The sequence below is a fragment of the Mauremys mutica genome, chromosome 11 (assembly GCF_020497125.1).
Source record: "Mauremys mutica isolate MM-2020 ecotype Southern chromosome 11, ASM2049712v1, whole genome shotgun sequence".
NCBI classification, from domain to species: Eukaryota; Metazoa; Chordata; order Testudines; family Geoemydidae; genus Mauremys; species Mauremys mutica.
Window position 1 is genome coordinate 52,801,499 of NC_059082.1, and position 18,550 is coordinate 52,820,048.

General features: G+C 53.3%; 1 protein-coding gene across 4 annotated transcripts in view; it reads left to right on the top strand.

The window, feature by feature from the left end:
- Positions 1 to 2,924: 2,924 nt before the first annotated feature.
- Positions 2,925 to 18,550, top strand: part of TFAP4 (transcription factor AP-4) — a 33,486-nt gene continuing 17,860 nt past the window's right edge. For 2 of the 4 annotated variants that reach the window (XM_044980561.1, XM_044980562.1), the window contains exons 1-4: positions 2,925 to 3,098; positions 12,795 to 12,960; positions 15,360 to 15,458; positions 17,542 to 17,712. In XM_044980561.1, the coding sequence (XP_044836496.1) occupies positions 3,010 to 3,098; positions 12,795 to 12,960; positions 15,360 to 15,458; positions 17,542 to 17,712 (525 nt within the window). In that variant the 5' untranslated portion in view covers positions 2,925 to 3,009. Of the gene's footprint in view, positions 3,099 to 11,307; positions 11,455 to 12,794; positions 12,961 to 15,359; positions 15,459 to 17,541; positions 17,713 to 18,550 lie in introns of those variants that run through there. The other 2 variants (XM_044980560.1, XM_044980563.1) reach the window with 2 other exon arrangements.

Sequence of the window (18,550 nt, forward strand, 5' to 3'; positions counted from 1 at the left end):
TCCATCATTAGCTATATGGCCTAGCACAAGACCCAACCAACATACCCCAGTTTATCCATCTGTTACTTGGGGATGATGCTTATCTGAAGAGGAGGAGAAATTATTGTATAGTGGTTTGTCCAAAGATAATCTGAATTTCAAAGTTGGTGTCAAACAAAGTCTTTCACAGTTTTCTTAAACACATACATACACACATACATGTGTACATTAACTTGTATGGAATACTGTGTCCCTCTCTCAAGGGGAAGTACTGTATGTACCTTATTGTCTTTAAAATCCCTGGATACATTGACTGGAGCCTCTTACATGAGATGGAACATTAAAACTGGCTGAGTTTCTCTGGTGTGGCTACATAAGGAAATTGGGTTGGTATAACTACATTGCTCAAGGCTGTGAAAAATCCACACTCCTGAGTATGGCAGTTAAACCCACCAAATCCCTGGTGTAGGTAGCACTAGCTAACACCTCTGAGGTAGATGAACTATGCCGATAGGGGAACCCCATCTATTGGCATAGGTAGTGTCTTCACTGAAGCGCTACAGCAGCCCTGCCTTAAGTGTAGACAGGCCCTAAGTTATCATCATCAACAGCAGCTGATAACAGGTCTTCTGTAGCAATCCTCATTCTCAAAGTGCTTTACTAAAGAGGTCAGTAGCACTAGCCCCATTTTGTGGGGAAACTGAGGCACGGAGCAAGGATGTGACTTGCCCAAGATCTCCCAGCTCTGCTGTCATGCCTGCTGTGTATAGTACCCAAATCTCCTGAGTGCTAGTTTGGTGCTCTATCCATTAGGCTGCACTGCCTCCCACTGTGCACACCTTGGGGAGAACAGGTATGGAATTCCTCTCCTCTTGTTTTACCCCTCCTCCCATGTAGTTGGGGGCCCAGCTGGCTCAGCATAGGAGTTCAGCAAAGCAGAGCAGGGCACATCTGCTACTTTCTCCTGTTTCAGGCTCCCAAGGGCCCTGAGGTGGGAGGCTGGCCTTCATGCACAGCCTGGCTTTGCCTATTGGTCTGGTCAGTCTGTGAGGGACAGACACACAAGATGAGTCTCCTCCTCACATCTGCTAGTGAGCCAAACAGCAAAGCAGCCTGTGGGTGGCTGGTTGCCAGAGGGATCCCTGGCATCCTGGCAGCTGGGGATGGTGGTAGTTAAAGGGAGGATGCAATGACATCAACAGGGTGCGGGGTACAGCCAGGGCACAGTATGTACAGTGGGTAGAGCTAGGCCTTAGCAGGGTAGGAGTGCAGCGCTAGGGCAATGATCCCTTGCTGATGCCTCCTCGCCCCCTTCTCAAGCTGATAGGCACAGATTCCCCCGGATGGGCTGGAAGTGAAGATCACACCTGAGGCCTGACAATTGGCACAGCCAGGCAGTAAGGAAGGTGGGGGCTAAGAAAGGGGGCTCCCCAGGCAGGGTATGACTCCCGGACATGCCCCTAGAGACTGATCCTAGGCAGCCCCTGTAATAGACATGGGGCTGGAGCGAGCCCTGAGGTAGCCTGGAACAGGATTCAAACTGCGGGGGGCTCTGGCCTGGTGCACCAGCTTCACGCTGCCACCCCGGGGAGCGGGGTGGGGAGAGAACCGGGCTGGCACCCTCCGCCCTGGGAAGGGTAATCTTGAGGCAGCCAGGGGCAGGCCAAGTGTGGGGTTAGGACTCCCGGCGATCCCCGCAGCGCGGTGCGAGCTGGGGGGCAGGACGCCGGCCGGGAGCCAGGAAGGTGCTTTCCGCAAGGGGGCGGCGCTGCGGCCTGTTCCCGAGCTCCCGCAGCTCGGCCCGGCGCCCGGCAGGACCAACCCGCGCGGCTCGGCCGCTGTGGAGGCTGCTAGTGTAGGGCCAGCGCATCCCGCGTCGCTCCGGCCCGGCCCACGCGGCCGGGAGAGGTGCCGCTCCTGGGCGGGCCGATCGGCACCGCCCCCGTCGGGGCTCCCCGGATCGCGGCTGGGCTGAGCCGTTCAGCTGCTCACCAGCCGCTTCCCCGGGCCGGGGGGGTGTCACTGCCGAGGGAGCCCGCGGGGGCCGGGCACGGGCCTCCCTGGCCATGCCGGACACGGACCAGTGCAGGGCGACTCCCCCAGCGCAGACGCGCGCTCCCGCCTCCATCCCCGGGGCAGCTCTGGCTCCGGGTCCCCTCCCCGGCCATGCAATGTGCGCCGCGGCGCGATCAGCCATGCAGCCTCCCCCATGTGCGGAGCCAGCCCTTCCCCTCCACTCCCCTCCCCCGCCTCATGTGCATCCTACCCAGGTGCGGGGGAAGCCCTATCCCTTCTTGCCCGGTGCGGAACCAGTCCTACCCCTTCACCCCCCTGTGAGTCGAGCCTGCCTCGTGTGCATCACCTCATCGGCAGGGCTAATCCTCTCCCCTCCCCCACCGTGCATTGACCCCTCCCCGTCCGGGGCCAGCCTCCCCCGCCCGCCGCGTGCATCCCGCAATGTGTGGCTGGCCCTGCCCCGTGCATTCCCCCCCATGTGCAGGGCCAGCCCTACACCTCTCTCCCACTCCCTCGTGCGGGGCTGGCCCTGCCCCTTTCCGCCCCGTGCATTTCCTTCCCCCACCCCCGCCCCATGTGTGGGGCCGACCCTGCCTCGTGCATCCCCCCCCATGCGCGGGGCCGGCTCTGCCCCTCCCCCCGGCCGTGCATCCCCCGCCCCCCTTGGCTGCTCCGGGCCCCGCTTGCCAAGCTGTCAGCTGATGGGCCGCATCACCCCGTAGTGGCGCAGGGAGCCGGGCAGCCCGGGCGCGGGTGGGGGCGGTGCTGGGGCGCGGGCTGCGGCGGGGTCGCTGCGGAGGGGTGGCGCGGCGCCGCGGGGGCCGTGCGAGGGGGCGGCGGAGGCCGCGGGGGCGGCGCGGAGGGGGCCGGGGCGGCGGCAAATAGTCCTTTGTTTACATGGGCCGGTGGCTGGCGGAGGCGGCGCCGCCGGGGGAGGGAGCGCTGCGCTCGCACCAGCTGTTTCCCGCCTTGAGCGGCAGAGGCGCGGCGCGCTCAGCTGGGGCCGGCGCCCGCATGGAGTACTTCATGGTGCCCGCGCAGAAGGTGCCCGCGCTGCAGCACTTCAGGAAGTCGGAGAAGGAGGTGATCGGCGGGCTCTGCAGGTGGGTGCCGCCCGCGCGCCCTGGGGGGTTCGCGGGGCGCGGGCCGGGCGGCGCGGCTGGCCGGAGCACGTGGGGCCGCGCACGGCGCTGAAGCCCGGGGCCGCGTGCGGGGCCCGGCGGGAGCACCGCGCCGCCGGGCTGTGGCGGGGCCCCCCTGCCCCCGGAGCGGGGTGCGGGCCGGGCCGTGCGTGCCCTGCCTGCCGGCCGCATGTTGGGGGAGCTTTAAAGGGGGGTGTGTTTACTACGGGGCCTGGCCGTGACTCGGCAGCCCTCCCGCGGGGGGCGGGCCCGCGCGCCGGGGCCGCCGGGACATGTAGTGCGGCGGCCGGGGCCCTGTGGGGAATGTAGGCGCCCGGCCACGCTGCCCCGCACAAAGCGGGCCCGGCCGCGTGGGCCGAGTGCCGCGGCGGAGCGAGGAGCCGCCTGCTCCCCGCGGGGGTTGGAGCGCCCCGGCCCACGCGTGCGCGGCCCACGGTGCGTGCAGCAGCTGGCAGGGGCGGGCCCAACCGCCGCTCGCCACAGGCTGCGGGGAAGGAGCGGGCCCGGCCCGGCCCAGCCCAGCGCCGTGGCCATGTGGCCGCTCCAGCGGACTGGGCTGGACAGGTGCCTCCGGCGGCGCTGCGCCCTCTGCTTGAAGGGTTGGTTACAGCCCGGGCCCCTGCGCCCTGAACGAGCCCGGAGCCGCGTGCGGGCTGCACGTGGAGATGCACTCCCTGCTGGGCCGGGGACACAGCCCGCGGGCAGCACCGCTGTGCGGAGCCGGGAGTACCCACTGTACCTGTCGGGCCACCTGGGGGGGCAGGAATGGTCCCACTCAAAGCTGTTCTTCCCCCCCCCCGCCCCCGTATATTTGGACCTTGGAGATTCACTGTTGGTTGACTAAGTTAAACAGCACCACTATGGCAAGAACAAGGTGTTAAGTTAGTACATGCAGTGGGGAAACTCTCCTAGTGCCTCCAGAAAGATGCCCCATTTCCAAATTGGGGACATGCAAATTACCAGCTGTATGGATACTGAAAGGTCTAAAGGGATGTGCTAAGCAAGGCTCCAGAAAGTCCTTTTCATCATCTTTCACACTCTTGCCCATCTTAGTGGCCTGGTGGGATTCACTGTATAGAAAGAGTTGGACTCTTACGCTTGTGTACTAATCTTCAGAATGAAAACTGGGAGGGAAGTAGCCAGAATACACAAATGCTGTAACTAACTTGGATCCATTTACAAAGGGGGACCTGCTATTGAGCAGTTTGCATCATGAGAAGGAAATTGTCCTTCATGCTATTGCATTAATATTAATGAGGATCACAGTTTGGTGTAGTCTTTATGCCATATGGAATTGCTTCGTATCTTAGCATAAACTAATACATGTATATTTTAAAAGGTACTTTCAGGATATTCTCTTAATTGTGGGAGCAGCACTAAAATATAAGTTTCTCTCTGCCTACAGGATGCTGTCTTTATTTGAAATGTCTCACAGCTGGCCTATTTCCTACTCAAATATCAGTGCTGGACAGGTGGTGATGGCCATCTTTAGTTAACCGCAGTGGAGATTATAACCTGTGTTTGAAGGCCTGCCCAGAAAGGTGCCACCAACAGTATTCTTTCTGTGGCTCATTAAACTTTCTAGTTTAGGATAGAAAAAAGGAATCCTTCCATGAGCACCTTGAAGCTGTATTCATCTAGAACAGTGGTTCTCAACCAGGGGCCCGGGGGCCACCAGCAGGTTTCAGAGGTTCCGCCAAGCAGGACCGTTGTTAGACTCACTGGGACCCAGGGCAGAAAGCTTAAGCCCTGCTGTGCAGGGCTCTGATCCTGCCACCTGAGGCTGAAGCAGAAGCCTGTGCAACTGTGTGAGGCACCCTGTGGCAATTGCTTTGCATGTTGCCCTGAACGCCAGCCCTGGCGTTTCTATGTAGAAAACAGTTGTTGTGGCACAGGTAGGCTGTGGTGTTTTTATAGCATGTGTGGGGGATCTTGGGAAGAAAAAGGTTAAGAACTCAAATCTAGAATATCATGCTTAGAAGGGCACTGACCATTATTTTGGGTAGAATTTTACAGAACAATGTATTCACTCATCCCCTGGGAAGCTTGAGAATAAAATCTGCATCTTTTCAGTTTCACTTACATTAGATAGTTACAGGATAGTTGTCCAAGGGTGTTATTTCTAAATTTTATTTGTTATTGTTGTCAGGGGGGAGCACTGAGATGCATTTGTTTTAGATTAATAAAACCACCACAACTTTTGAGAGAGACAGAACAGGTTTGTATCTTTGCTTTCGCTTGGTGATTGGAGCATTTTTTGCTTGCCACCAGGATGACTTCCTATAGTCTGCTTCACTGCTGAAGGAGAAGATGAAGTTCTACTCAAACACCCAGAACGCTGTAGGAAGACTGTATCCCTAGAGTTCTTTGGAATATCATGGGTTCGTAGAAACCCTATGATCACTTTCTGTAGGAATTTCATTTTATTTTGACAGGTTTCAGAGTAGCAGCCATGTTAGTCTGTATCTGCAAAAAGAATAGGAGTACTTGTGGCACCATAGCGTCTCTAAGGTGCCACAATTACTCCCATTTTATTCTGAGACTTCTTACTAGTTTGGGTACACTTGTGCGGGAACAACTAGCACTGGTGAGAGTGAACCTGTTTAAAATACCACCTTCATACTGATGAACAAGTCATTGGTATACAGGCTGGAAGACTGACTACTGCTTACGTCTCCATATCGTCAGTGTCTGGAGACTGGTTTATTGATTAAGTGGATCTCACGCTATAGAACTTCAAGAATCTCCAGTGAAATTTTGTCTCCTTCAGCTGCTTTATAGCAGCTTTATTCTGCTGAATAACTAGCCAGTGTTTGTACTTAGCATGCAGGTATCTTCCAGGTGGTTATTTTATTTATTCCCAACTAAATGAGAGCTGAAGTTACAGAGACAAGGAGGGTGGGGACCAAAGTCTGTTGGTGAGAGAGACAAGCTTTTGCACTTATACAGAGCTCATCTGCCGGTCTGGGTGAAGTTACAAGTATTTTATATTTTATAATTGGAGATATACCAATCTCCTAGAACTGGAAGGGACCTTGAAAGGTCATCGAGTCCAGCCCCCTGCCTTCACTAGCAGGACCAATTTTGGCCCCAGATCCCTAAGTGGCCTCCTCAAGGATTGAACTCACAACCCTGGGTTTAGCAGGCCAGTGCTCAAACCACTGAGCTATCCCTCCTCATGATGCTGCCATAGAATTCCCTAATGCTGTGCTGCGAGTTTTAGTCCAAGACTCAGTATGTCAACACTGGTTTATGTTGGTTTCCTCTCCCCTGTAAATGAAACCTAGGGCAGAAGTATCAGGAACCCCAGGGCAGAATTGGTCCTCTGTCAGAGACTTATGTGCAGTTGGTAGTCTTCTGATTCAGCAGATTAGAGCCTAGTATGGTGCAGGCAGGTTCTAGGCAAGCTTATTCCTGCCTAGCTGTATGAAAGAACCTTGCTTCTCATCTGCAGCGTCCTACCCTGTGCTGGATCTCTTTTGAGCAGAGACTGAGTCAAGTTGAATTGTATTTGTGTGTGTGTGGGAAGGGGCTATGAATAAACGTCTGAAGGGACTAGCATGAAAATCCATTGAACTCGCTTTATTTGTGACAGACGTCTAAATCTCCACTCTAGCCTCCCCAGGTAAAAGATCAAGGTACTAACTCCCACTGTCCTATTTAATCCACCAGGCTAGCTTCTAAATGCATTTTTCTTTGTTTAGTTCTGTCGCTTTTTTAAAAAGTCTTTCCCCAGGAAGAACAGTTGCGGGGGAAGGTTATGAGAGGTCCCCTGATGAGGAAATGGGCTCTTCCTCTTTCTCTCTTGTTAAGAACCTCTGCTTCCTAGATGGCCCTCTTGAGCCACCTTGGTCTAATTTCCTCATGGGCCAAAGGTTTAGACTCCCAGACACAGATAGGAGCTGGGGCTCATACTTGTGCTCAAAGGAAAGCCATAGTGGCCACGTGGAAGACTTCAGGGTTGCACTTGAAAAAATAAATAAAGTAGGCATCTGCAATATGCTCCATCTTTAATATGGGGATGATGATCAGAAAGGCTACAGGCCCAGCTCAGGCCAGAATGGAGCAGATCACTGCCTTGTTAAAGATATGGATGGCTTGGGATTTTTAGTGTAGAACAGTTGGACTTGTGGGTCTTGTTCCAGCCAAGCCTGGGTTAGAGGAAGTCCTGCTGCCCCACTCACTGAGGTTGGCCTTCTGGCTTGTGGGCACCGACCAGGGTATTTCTGGATGGATCCAGGGGGAGTTTGTGGGATCACTGGTTTTGTGAGGATGCAGGGTAGGAAAGAGTTAACCTCAAATATATGTCAGAGGGGTTGTTATATCCTTTCTTTCTTTCTACAGTCTGTTCTTGCCTCCTCATTTCCTGTAATGAATGGTGTAACCAGTAAGAGTTTGATCCCCTACCCCAATGTAATCCCTTATTCCTCCCCAAATATCAGTTTTACTCAGCCATAGCTGTGTTCACTGGATTTTGTGACCTACCCGCTGTGACTACTACACCTTGGCTCCTGCTCCTCTTTGCTCATCTCGCTGTCCATTTACCTGATGTTTTGTCTGCTGCATCAACGGAGATTTTTGCGGACACTGAGGCTGACAGTCCCCAGTGTAGAGCTATAGTGCTGGAGGTGGAGGGCCCCAGACTAGAACTGCCTATGCCACAGTTCAGGTTTGAGCGTGAACCTTGTTACTTTCAGGGCACAGTGTAAGATCGTTCCCTCCATACAAGCTTCTTCCCCCTCTGCCTCTGGAAAATAGCCTGGCTGCCTTCTCCTAGCTCATATGGTTAAAATGCCCTCTTTCGGACAGGAGCGATGGTGTGGTTTGTAGATCAAGTTCAGCTCCTATTCTGGACAGTGGCCAACGTGACTATGAATGTGCCTACGTTCTGCAATGTTGAGTAGATTCAAGATGCAGCTGGATAAATGGCTTTTCCCAAGCTGACATAACCCTTCTCAGCCCAGGGATACTTATTTACACCCCCACCCCCCAAAAAAAATATAAAGTGGAGGTGGAATTCTTGTTACTCTGCTTCTGCCTCATCACTTATTGTCTTTGATGCAGAGTGTAGGGCTGCATTGCTGTCCTCTGATGAACCGCAGGGAGAACGTGACCCCACGCTCCGCTGCTAGCAACCAGGTTCTCGTGTGTCCCAGAATCCTTTGTGCCATGTCACCTAGCACTCCAGAGTCTAGGTTTAGTGACTTATGGGATGCCTTTGGCATCTGAGGAGAATTCAGTTGCGACTGTTGACTGCACTTCATCAGGAAATGAAGGAATGCCTGGGGTCATGCTAGGCCCTTCTCTTCAACACCCCAATGCAACCAATTCTGTTGGTTTTCTTGGAGATAAGTTGTAAGCCCACTGCAGTATCCAATCTGAGGGATCCATTTTTGGCTGGTCCATTTCATCACTGTTGTCCCTTCCCTCAGAGAAGGTGATTTGTGCTGTGTGAGCTCAGAGACTGGCTGCTTAGCATGTAGAAATAAGATGACTGTTCCCATGGGGATGTTTCACAATAGTGGGAATGAAAGGTGAGGGCCCCCAGAGCAGCCTTCTCGATGGGCCTGCCCGCACCTGCACTGGAGTCATGAAGCCCTGCTATCCACCTTTGATATCCCTACAGAACTGCAGGGCCAGAGCTGATCTGCAAGATTGTTTGTCTTGAGCAGGGAAGTGGCCTTAGAGTTAGTAGTGAGAGACTGTCTTGTCTTCAGATCCTTCTGAATATATTTGGTGAATAGTCATGTACTTTCAACTATGCTTTCACTTGTGCTTTTTTCACTCTTGCTGTGTGACCAATAGCACAATGGGGTTCCATGTTCAGTGACTGGAGTAAGAAGGTATTTCCCCTAACTGTGAGGCTGTGAACTCAGCATGGGCTCTGAGAGACAAGCTGGGTTCCTTCTTGCCCATCTTCCTCGATAATCAAGGCACTGCCAGATGCACGGCTCTGAGTGATACTTGTGCAATCCCATTGCCTTCACTAGGGTTGCTCAGGAAAAGTTGAAGGTGGAATTTGGCTCAGCAGTTGATTTAGTTAAGAAACCTGGTGTGCAAGTCTGAATAGAGCAGACCTGTGCTCACTGGGCTAATGCAAGCCAGAATGTACTTTAGGGGGCCCTGAATATATACGGGCACAGGTCTGACAGCTGCTCTTCAGAACAGAACTGTGCTTTAATATTGCACTCTTGTGGCGTAAACCCCAGTCTTGGTTCTCTTGTCGCTCCTCCCTTGGGGCTCTGGCTTTCGGAGCCTTCTGCTTCCTGGGGTGGTAAGAACGTGTCAGTTATATAATGCAGAGCTCTTGTCCAGGGGCTTTGCTCTTTTCTCTCCTGTCACTTTGGCTGTGATGTGATGAACTTGTGGGTGCTTCCCTGAAGTTCAGCAGCTTCTTTATGACTTGACACTATAGGCTACTGACCCCACCCTTAGTGGTGACCTTAGAAGTTGGACTTCAGCCCACGAAAGGAGGAAAAGATTGAGAGGTCAGGCTGAGTCTCTGGCCCTGTTGTGCCCAGGGGCTGGCTCATACCTGGTGTACTGGATCATCCCCATTAGCCCTCTCTGCGCTTCTGTTGTATAAGATGAATGAAAATGGGCAAATAAACCTCAAATCTCTATCTGCAATTTCAAGCAATGTGATTTTTCTTCGCTCTAGGAAACAGTTGCTAGTCTTTAATACTTTGCATTTGTATAGCTCCTTCTATCCGAGGATCTCCTAGCACTTGCAGTGTCTTCCTTTGCTGGCTGTCTTTGCAGGTTGATTGTAGCGTGCTTGACACAACTGGCCAGGACTGGTGACTGAAAGACACATCAGGGTAGTTAACAGAGAGGAAAGTGGCTGTCAGAGTGAGTTAATACGGAATCTCTCAGGGGCTGAGATCTTGCTGGCTGTTAACAAGTGATAGTGGATAGCAGGTGGCTGGAAGTGCAATTTTCATTGTTCTTGAATTCCAGCATGACTTTAGTAACTGAATTCTCATGCAGTCTTGGCTATCATACATACATAATGGAATAGTCCATACCCTTAGAAAGCTGCTTTCTAAGTCTAATTCTTGATATAGCAGCTACTAGCATCGTGATGGGAAAATACAAGAAATGCAAGATAGTAATCAGAAAGATGTGGTCTGTGGCTTTTTAAAGGCATGCATCTCATGGCTGGTCAGGGCTAGAAACCACCTCTTTAGCATTAAGTAGCATTCCCAGCTCTCCAATGGCCTAAAGCTTTTAGGTGATTTGCAAGGTATGTGACCTTTGAAATTGCCACTGGTCTTTCCTCAAGTGTTGTGTGTCTGGCAGTGGGCCAGGATTGCTATTCCAAGGCCTGGCCCATGGATCAGTTTCTGGTTGCTCTGCGAGATGGGCCACACGTGCAGGTTTGTTAGGAGGGTGAGGCTGCTGGTCGTGCATTGCCTGGAAAGGATGGAGGGGTAGATCTAGAGCTGGGCGTGCTGTGTAAACACTGCTCCACCTCGTTGTGGAGTTCAGCTTCCTCTTTTGGTTTTAATAACCCTAATACAGAATATATTTTAAGTCATCCAGTTCTCTTTTCCTCCCCCAGGCCTCAGAAATGCCCTCTGTTGAGGAAAAGTCTGGACTAGGAATATGGGTTGGCATGGTTTTAAACACTAGTGTAGACAGGGTTTAAAAACTTGTGAGCCGGTCATGGTCAAGCTCAGGTTCCCTCGCAGGACTGACCCCCGTGTTTCTTCCTCCTTCTCTCCCTCTAGCTAGCTGCTTGGTGGTGGTTGGTGTGGGAAGTGTTTTCCTGGCCAGTCTGCCAGATCACTCGGGAACGGAACGCGCAGCGGAGGCAGCAGGAAGCAGGCGGGAGCCGTGGCTTTGGGTGGGGCGGGGGCTGCCTCTGCTGGGAGCGATCATCTGGAAGCCATCAGCAGGAGGGGGGAGGGGGCCTCTCATCCGATTCTACCAGGGCCACACACACAGGCTGGCCCTGTAGGGACCTCAGCTTAGATGCTTGCCTCTTTCTTACCATGGGGGGGGGAAGGATGGTGAGTAACCAGAGGCCCTTGCTGCAGCTCACAAGCTCTTTTAATCCTCCCTCTTCCCTGCCTAGCTCCGCACCTTTCAGCAGCCCTCAAACACATCCTGGAGGAGCTGTGACTCCTCAGCTGCTGCAGTGACCAGCTCAGGGCCTGGCTCTACTCTGCTGGTACTGGAGGGTCCCTTTACCTTGGTCTTGCTTTGCACCTTTGAACTGAAGGATTCTTCCCATCTCTCTGTATTGGAGTCATTGTGTCAACTGGTGAAAGAGAGCCCCGCAGGGACTGAACCAGGCCATTTCATAGTGCAGGTAACCAGTCCACAGCAAGGAGAGGCCACTGTGCCCAGTGGAAAGTGAATTGGTTGTTCAGTGAAGTAGAATGTAATGACCAAGTTAGAAGTTGGGCAGGATGCTGGGGCTGACACCTTGTCTTACAAGAGGTACCCTGGGCTCTAATGAATACGTATGTCTAGGCCCTCCGTTCTAAGCCACAACTGAAAGATGCAGGGTCCCATGTCTCATGCTGGGCATTGGGTGTTTTTAATATTAATTCAGGGAGGAGTCCCACCTACTGCGTCACCACTTTCTTCAGCACCTTGGATTTTCTTTAGTGGCTTCCTAGCCAAGCTTTGTTCTGCCCTGATCCTGCATATCTCTGGAGTTTGCAAAAGATCCCAGCCTGCAGTGGTGTGGATGTAGAATGAGAATTGGGGAGTGGATACACTTTGAATCCCACCTTCTGCTTGCAGTGAGGGTGGGGGAATGCCTCTTCTTCCCCACCTCTCAAAAACAAGATGGGGTGAAAGGTCTTTGGGCTCAAATAAACTGTCGCCATTAATAGGGGCAGAGTCCCAAAGCAGTTAGTTTCTCACTTTCTCTGGGACTCTGTTTGGAAAGCTGATTGCTCCCCCAACCACTGGAATGCTGTGGTGTCCCTCCCAGGTGTGGTCCCCATTCCTAGCTCTTCCCTCCCTCTGCCCTAAAAATCACATGGATACTGCTCTGTCCTCCAGGGCAGCAGCACCTTGTCCTCTGCCTCTTCTGGGCAGGAAGTGCTTTATGTAGGAAGTATGAGGCTGATGGGGTCTGGTTAGTTTCTGCAGGCACAGTGGCCCAAGAGGGAGTGACTGACACTGACTAGGTTTCTGTCTTTCCTTCAGGAGGATCAGCACCATCTTTACCTGCAGGACTGTCCCATGTGGCAGATCTTAAAATGCAGGGTCCCAGCAATCCTTGAATTTAAATACGTGGAGAAGGACCTAGGGACTGAGTTCTAGCCTCAATTTGGATTAGCCACATTCCCTGGACGCCTCCAAATTGTCATGTAAATGACCACCGCCCTATTCCAGGTGCAGGTGTGCTCTCAGGTTATGATCACTGCCTGGGAAAAGGACTGTGGATCCATAGCTTGAGGTGAAGTGCAGGAATGGCCGCTTCTCTATCTCAGGAGAATAGTCTTTTGTTTGGTTCCCTGAAAGTTTCTTTGCCTACCAATCTGATCCTCGCAAAACAGGTAGCATCTGGGAAGAGCACCCTGTGGGGGTCTTTCCTGTAATGCAGTATATCATCACGGTAAGAGTGAACCTCCATCTGAAGGTTGGGGCTCTTGAGCATTGGCTGTCCTCGCTAACCCTCTGTCTCTCTCACAGCCTGGCCAACATCCCACTGACCCCAGAGACCCAGCGGGACCAGGAGCGGCGAATACGCAGAGAAATTGCAAACAGCAACGAGCGAAGGCGGATGCAGAGCATCAATGCCGGCTTCCAGTCTCTAAAAACCCTCATTCCACACACAGATGGGGAGAAGCTCAGTAAGGTGAGGGGGAGTCTGTGTTTGTATGGCTGTGAGGGTGTGCACATGCCCCAATCTCCACATTCTGTCTGAGCTGCCAGGATCCTCTAGCTATTAACTTGTTGCTGACCCATTGCTTTGTAGCAGTGACATTCTGTCATTAAGTAACTAAACCTCCCAACCATGTGGAGCTAAAAAAAATCTCTAAGTAAAATAAGCTCACTCAGAAAACTTCAGCTTGTAGTTTAAGGTTGCTCCTGTGATTATGTAATGAGACGAGAACTTCGATGGGGGGGAAGATAACGTGAGCACTGAAATTATAGCAAAGGTAAGTAATACAGGTGTTCCCTTAGCCTTGCAATTCATAGACTACACTAGTGATTGATATGTTAAGAGTTTGTAGACGTGTTGTAGAGCAAATATGCAGGTTGCATTTTTTTCATGTCAAACCAATGAGTGGTGTGGCAAGATAATGGGAATATTTGGATAAATTACTGTCACTGGCCACTTTCCTGCTTTTGACTGAGTAGGGATTGTAAAACTGATGGTCTTGTTGCCTCATATGAGGCTGTTACCAGTGAAGCAATTTTACCTGTGCTATTAGAACGTTCTGTGTGGGGAATTCCCGGGGCATGCGTGTGCGATGTGCTTTAAATACCCCGGACATTGAAACAATCAGGGTAGCATAAACATGGAACGCTCTGCGTGCATACATTGATGCTAGGTCCTGGAGCCAAAAGTCCCAATGCTGCTTCTGTCCTGAGCAATTCCTCCCAGGAGCTCTGGAGCAGGGAGTGGTGGTGGTGAGAGGACTCATTCATATATTTTGGGGTGGGGTTTAGAAGTATCTTAAACCCTAGAGAGCTGAGAGCCCTTTCCCATCTCCTGCAAGACTTAGGAGCTCTGCGGGAGACAAGGAGCAGAGTCTCTTATCTTTTAAGAGTTCCTGGGCTTTGCAGGATGGGAATCTTTTGCCAGTGAGCCCCTTAGAGCTTCTTGCGAGCAAACCGGCTTCCGCTGAAGCACACCACGGCCTATGCACATAGCCAGTTAGGCACTGAAGCACTTAGTTTCTACTAATACAAGACCAAGGAGCCCAGCAGGGTTTAGGAGCTCCTAAATCGCGGTGTTGCTAAAGTTCCCCTTGGTGTCTGGGCTACGTGGCTTGCTCTGTTCTCCCTTGGCCTTCCTGGAGCATATAAAGTTGTGGCAAATAGTGCTAATAAGTTTGGTCTTTGCAGCTGCTATTTATGGATGTTGCTGTGGACGTCTCGTGTAGAGCCACAGCTTGCTATGGCTTTCCTTTTGCACCTGAAATGTCTTGTAAAAAATCGCAGACATCTGAACAGTGGTAGACACCATCCCTGCTGTTCAAAAAGGATTAATTTAACCCCTTCAGATTGCAAAATGACTCCCGTGACTTACATGGAGCCCTGCAGCCCACCCCACGTATTCCCTTAGTGCGAGAATGTTGTCACGCAGGGCCGTAAATGCTGCTCCTGCCATTCTAACTAGGCATCTGCTAATGATGCTTCCAGAAAGAAAACATAGTGCTGGGGAAAAGGTGGTGGTTTGGGGGGAGGGTGTGTGTGTGTGTGTTCCTCTATTTATTGGTGCAGCATGGGCATCTCCCATGTTGCCCTGCCATTGTGCCTAGCTGACCTGGAGAGAATGCCCTCCTCATGGAGGAGAGGGCACTTGAAGTCTCATTCAATTCTCCTCAGACTGAGATCAAAGAGGTTGGTTAGTGCTGCATACACTGGTAGATTTTGTAACATGGAAACTTGTCCGCTAGGAATTGGTCTGAGACCGAGCAACTTACATCGCAGGCCACCAAGTAACTCTCAGATGCTAACCCCTGACTCTTTGGGGCATAGGCTCTGGAGCTTCCAGGAGGCAGCAAGCATGCTGTGCGTGGTCCAGGAGGCTGGTGCTGGCATGGCCCATTGGCAGAGTGCTAGGAGCGGGTGTAAAGGCACGCCCAGAACAAGTTGGGGCTCCAGCTGGGGTAGGAGGTGGCTCACGGCTACCACCAGTGCACCGAGGGCCAAGGTGCATTTCATTGTCTGGGGGGAGCTCCTTTTAGCACTTCACAAGCACTGAAGGCAGGTCAGGGCTTGAGTGGGGAACACTTGAGGCTTAGGGGCCTGGGAGGCAGATGACTGGGGACTCATCTTCACATGGAGTACTACACTGATGGGAGAGTTAATCTGGGAGCAGTGGTAGTTTGTCTCCTACCCCCAGTCGCCATTTGGGGCAAGGACTTCAGCTGTCTGACATTCTTTTTGGAAGAGGCACATGAAAAATTCTCTGGTTATATTTGTTGATTGGGGGTGAATATTGAGGGGTGGGGGCATGAGAGGGGAGATGGCTTGACACACTGACCTTCCTGTGCCACTAACCTTCTTGCTGGTTCTCCCCAGGCGGCGATTCTTCAGCAAACAGCTGAATACATCTTCTCTCTGGAGCAGGAGAAGACTCGGTTACTGCAGCAGAACACACAGCTCAAGCGGTTCATCCAGGTAGTGCAGCTGCTGCTTGGATCTCCGCTATTCCCTTTTCCTACCTCTCTGCCAGGAAAGCTCCAGAACACAGAATAACCCATGCCCCTTGGCCAGCATGAGAAGCATGTTATTGCCCAGTGTAATCCCCACCCGCCCCGGTCTCTCTCTCGCCCACCCACACCCCACAGTACTGGTTAGCTGATGGACTGTCGCTGGGTCTCTCTGTGTGTCACCTGTTGGAGTTATTCTGCTCTCTCTGGGTGCGTAGCCAGTCAGGTCTCTTGCTTCTCCCCCAGACTCTTCCAGATCAGGAGTGGAAACCCTGTGGGGGTGGGAGAGGGGACTTCCTGCCACTCATCCTTGTGACATGCTGAAGTTGGGTATAGGCCTCTTCCCTGCCTGGCTGTGTATCCCATTTGTCTTAGCTGCTGCAGGTGCCTTGTTGGCAGTGACTTTCCACTCTGATAATGTGCTCAGTGCTTATGTAAGTGAGGGTCTGGTCTGGGTTCCTGACCTGCAGCCCCCCCTCCTGGGACCCCACACAGCTGTGCCAGTGCACCTCGGCGTAGCTATCTGGAACTGTGCAGGCAGAGGCTGCAGCCATGCAGCTCTTAGCACTAGTGGTGAATGTATGATGAGCCCACAGCTCACATTTGCGGGTTTTTCAATATTCTGGCAGGGCCCACGGCAAGTTCAGTTTAACCCCTCGCTGGTGGGATGGAATCCACATTGCTGCACCATCCCCTTGCTACTCCATTTCAGTGTGGCAGTTACTTGGGCCCTGTCTGGGGAGCTGACTATGTTTTAAAACTGGGTAAATCTAGTCGCATGTAACCAAAATATTGATGGCTTTTACAGGCTGGGTTACAGTTCTCAGGCCTTTCTGGAGAGTTGTCCGAGAAGGCTGAAATGTGTCAGTGGCTCGTCCCTGGCTGTGATCTTATTGGCTATCAAGTGAAGCAGGGTCAAGCCTGGGGATGGAGTTTGTATGGGAAACTGACGAAAACTCGGGCACAGCAGGAACTGGTGGTGGTGACTGAGGGGAGAGAGCACTTTCCCTGGGCATGGGTCCTGAGCCCAGCGTGGTGTCAGGAAACCACTGTGCTCCTGCAGGTGTCATGAGCTGCTCTACCAGAGTGTTTGCTGAAACCTGTGTCACTAGGAGTGTTAACCCCCAAGTCTGGGCAAGTGCCAGTGGGGTAATTAGTAACTGCTGGCACTTAGCCCTTTTCATCTGTAGGCAGAGCTGGTGCAACCATTTAGGCAGTGGCCGCCTAAAAGCCGCCTCAGGCGAGGAGGTGGAGTGGAGGTGAGCTGGGGTGGGGGGCGCGGAGAGGGCTGCCCGCAGTAATGGGGGGAGGGGGGCGCACAGGATCCCCGCCCCAGATCACCTCCACTCTGCCTCCTCCGCTGAGCACGCAGCCCCTGCTCTACGTTTCCTCCAGTCGGCGCCACAAGCCTGGGAGGGGAGGAGAATTAGAGCGGCTCAGCAGAGGAGAGCTGGGGTGGGCTCCCCAGGCAGGGTTAGCTGCCGTGGGGGGAGGGCGGTGGGCTCCCTGGGTGGGGTTAGCTGCCGCGGGGGTGTGTGTGTGTGTCGCTGTGGGGGGGGTAGCTGCTGCGGGGGGAGGGGGCTCCCCGGGCAGGGGGGTGGCGGGCTCCCTGAGTGGGGGGCTCGGTTAGCTGTCATGGGAGGGGGGTTTAGCGGGGGAGGGGCACAAGGTGGAAGTTTCACCTAGGGCACAAAACTTCCTTTCACCGGCCCTGTCTGTAAGTCTTTTTTCACAAAGGGGCCGGGTGAAGGTGGTTATTTCCCTCTCCTTCCCCCCCCCCCCCCTTCAGAAGCTGAAGACTACAGTTGGATCCAGAAAAGGAGTCTCCTGACTCCCAGCATTGACACCGCTGCCTTGTGTTTACTCCAGTATGGGTTCTTCACTTGCTGCTGTCCTGTTCGCTACTGTGCTCCACTCCAGAGGTGGCTGCATTTTGCTGTGTAATCTGTGGCATGCTCTGGGATCCCTGTGGTGATGGAAGGGTGTACGTTGACAGGCCCCTGCGGTCACTGTTTGGTCCCTTTGCCTCTGACTTTGTGTTTGATTGGCAGGAGTTCAGTGGCTCCTCTCCGAAGCGGCGGCGGGCGGAGGACAAGGACGAGGGCATTGGCTCGCCGGACATCTGGGAGGATGAGAAGGCAGAGGATCTGCGCCGAGAAATGATCGAACTCCGACAGCAGCTCGACAAGGAGCGGTCGGTCCGCATGATGCTGGAGGAGCAGGTGAGGCCTGTAGGGGTGGTGTGGGCAGCCTGGACACAAGGTAGCCAGTGCAAGGAGGGTGCTCTGCTCTCCAGGCAGGGGTGTCCGGAGGAACTGACAGCCTCTGAGGAGCCTGTTCAGGGTAGTGACTGGCAGAAGGAGAGGACCCAGCCTGCACCACCTAGCTCCCTTGTGCTTTCTGCAGGGTGGTGGAGGCCGTCTGCAGGCTTGTGGCGCCCTCTAGTGCACAATGGCAGATCAACACAGATGAGATGTGCTGAGACACTAATTTCTCTGAAGTACCATCTGCCAGGAATCTCTTTGTCTTGGTGAAGTGAGTACAATTTGTAAGCAGGTGGAGTGGGATCATGGCACTCTGCCGGACACCGTGTGCCATGTCCTGAAGGATATACATGCTGCCTTCCCATGTTCCAGCCATTATCCCCCCCTTGGCTAAGGAGCTCCTGATGTGCTGTTGCCGCCCATGTCCTTGTTTGCCTGGCAGTTGCCTACATTCTGTGGCCACAGCATGTTCTTGTAGCCCATCAGGGCTCTGGCTGTATCAGCCTCAGCCTTGCTGGGCGCGCTCGTCTCTCTTGACACGTCATGTCTTTGCTGGTGTGTGTCGGAAGGCGAAGCAGGGCTGCTCCTTACCTCCAGGTCATGTCTATGTGGCAGAGCTGTGTCTGTGATGGATGCCTATGCTATCTCCCTAGGCCAGGATGTGCAGGGTGACTGTCTACCAGTTTTGCTCATTGCATTGAAATGTGGGGCATCTCCAGGGAGACTCCTGGAAGTCCAGTCTGAGGCTGGCCCCAAGTGTTTCAAAGGGTAAACTTCAAAACTCATCCCTGAGCTA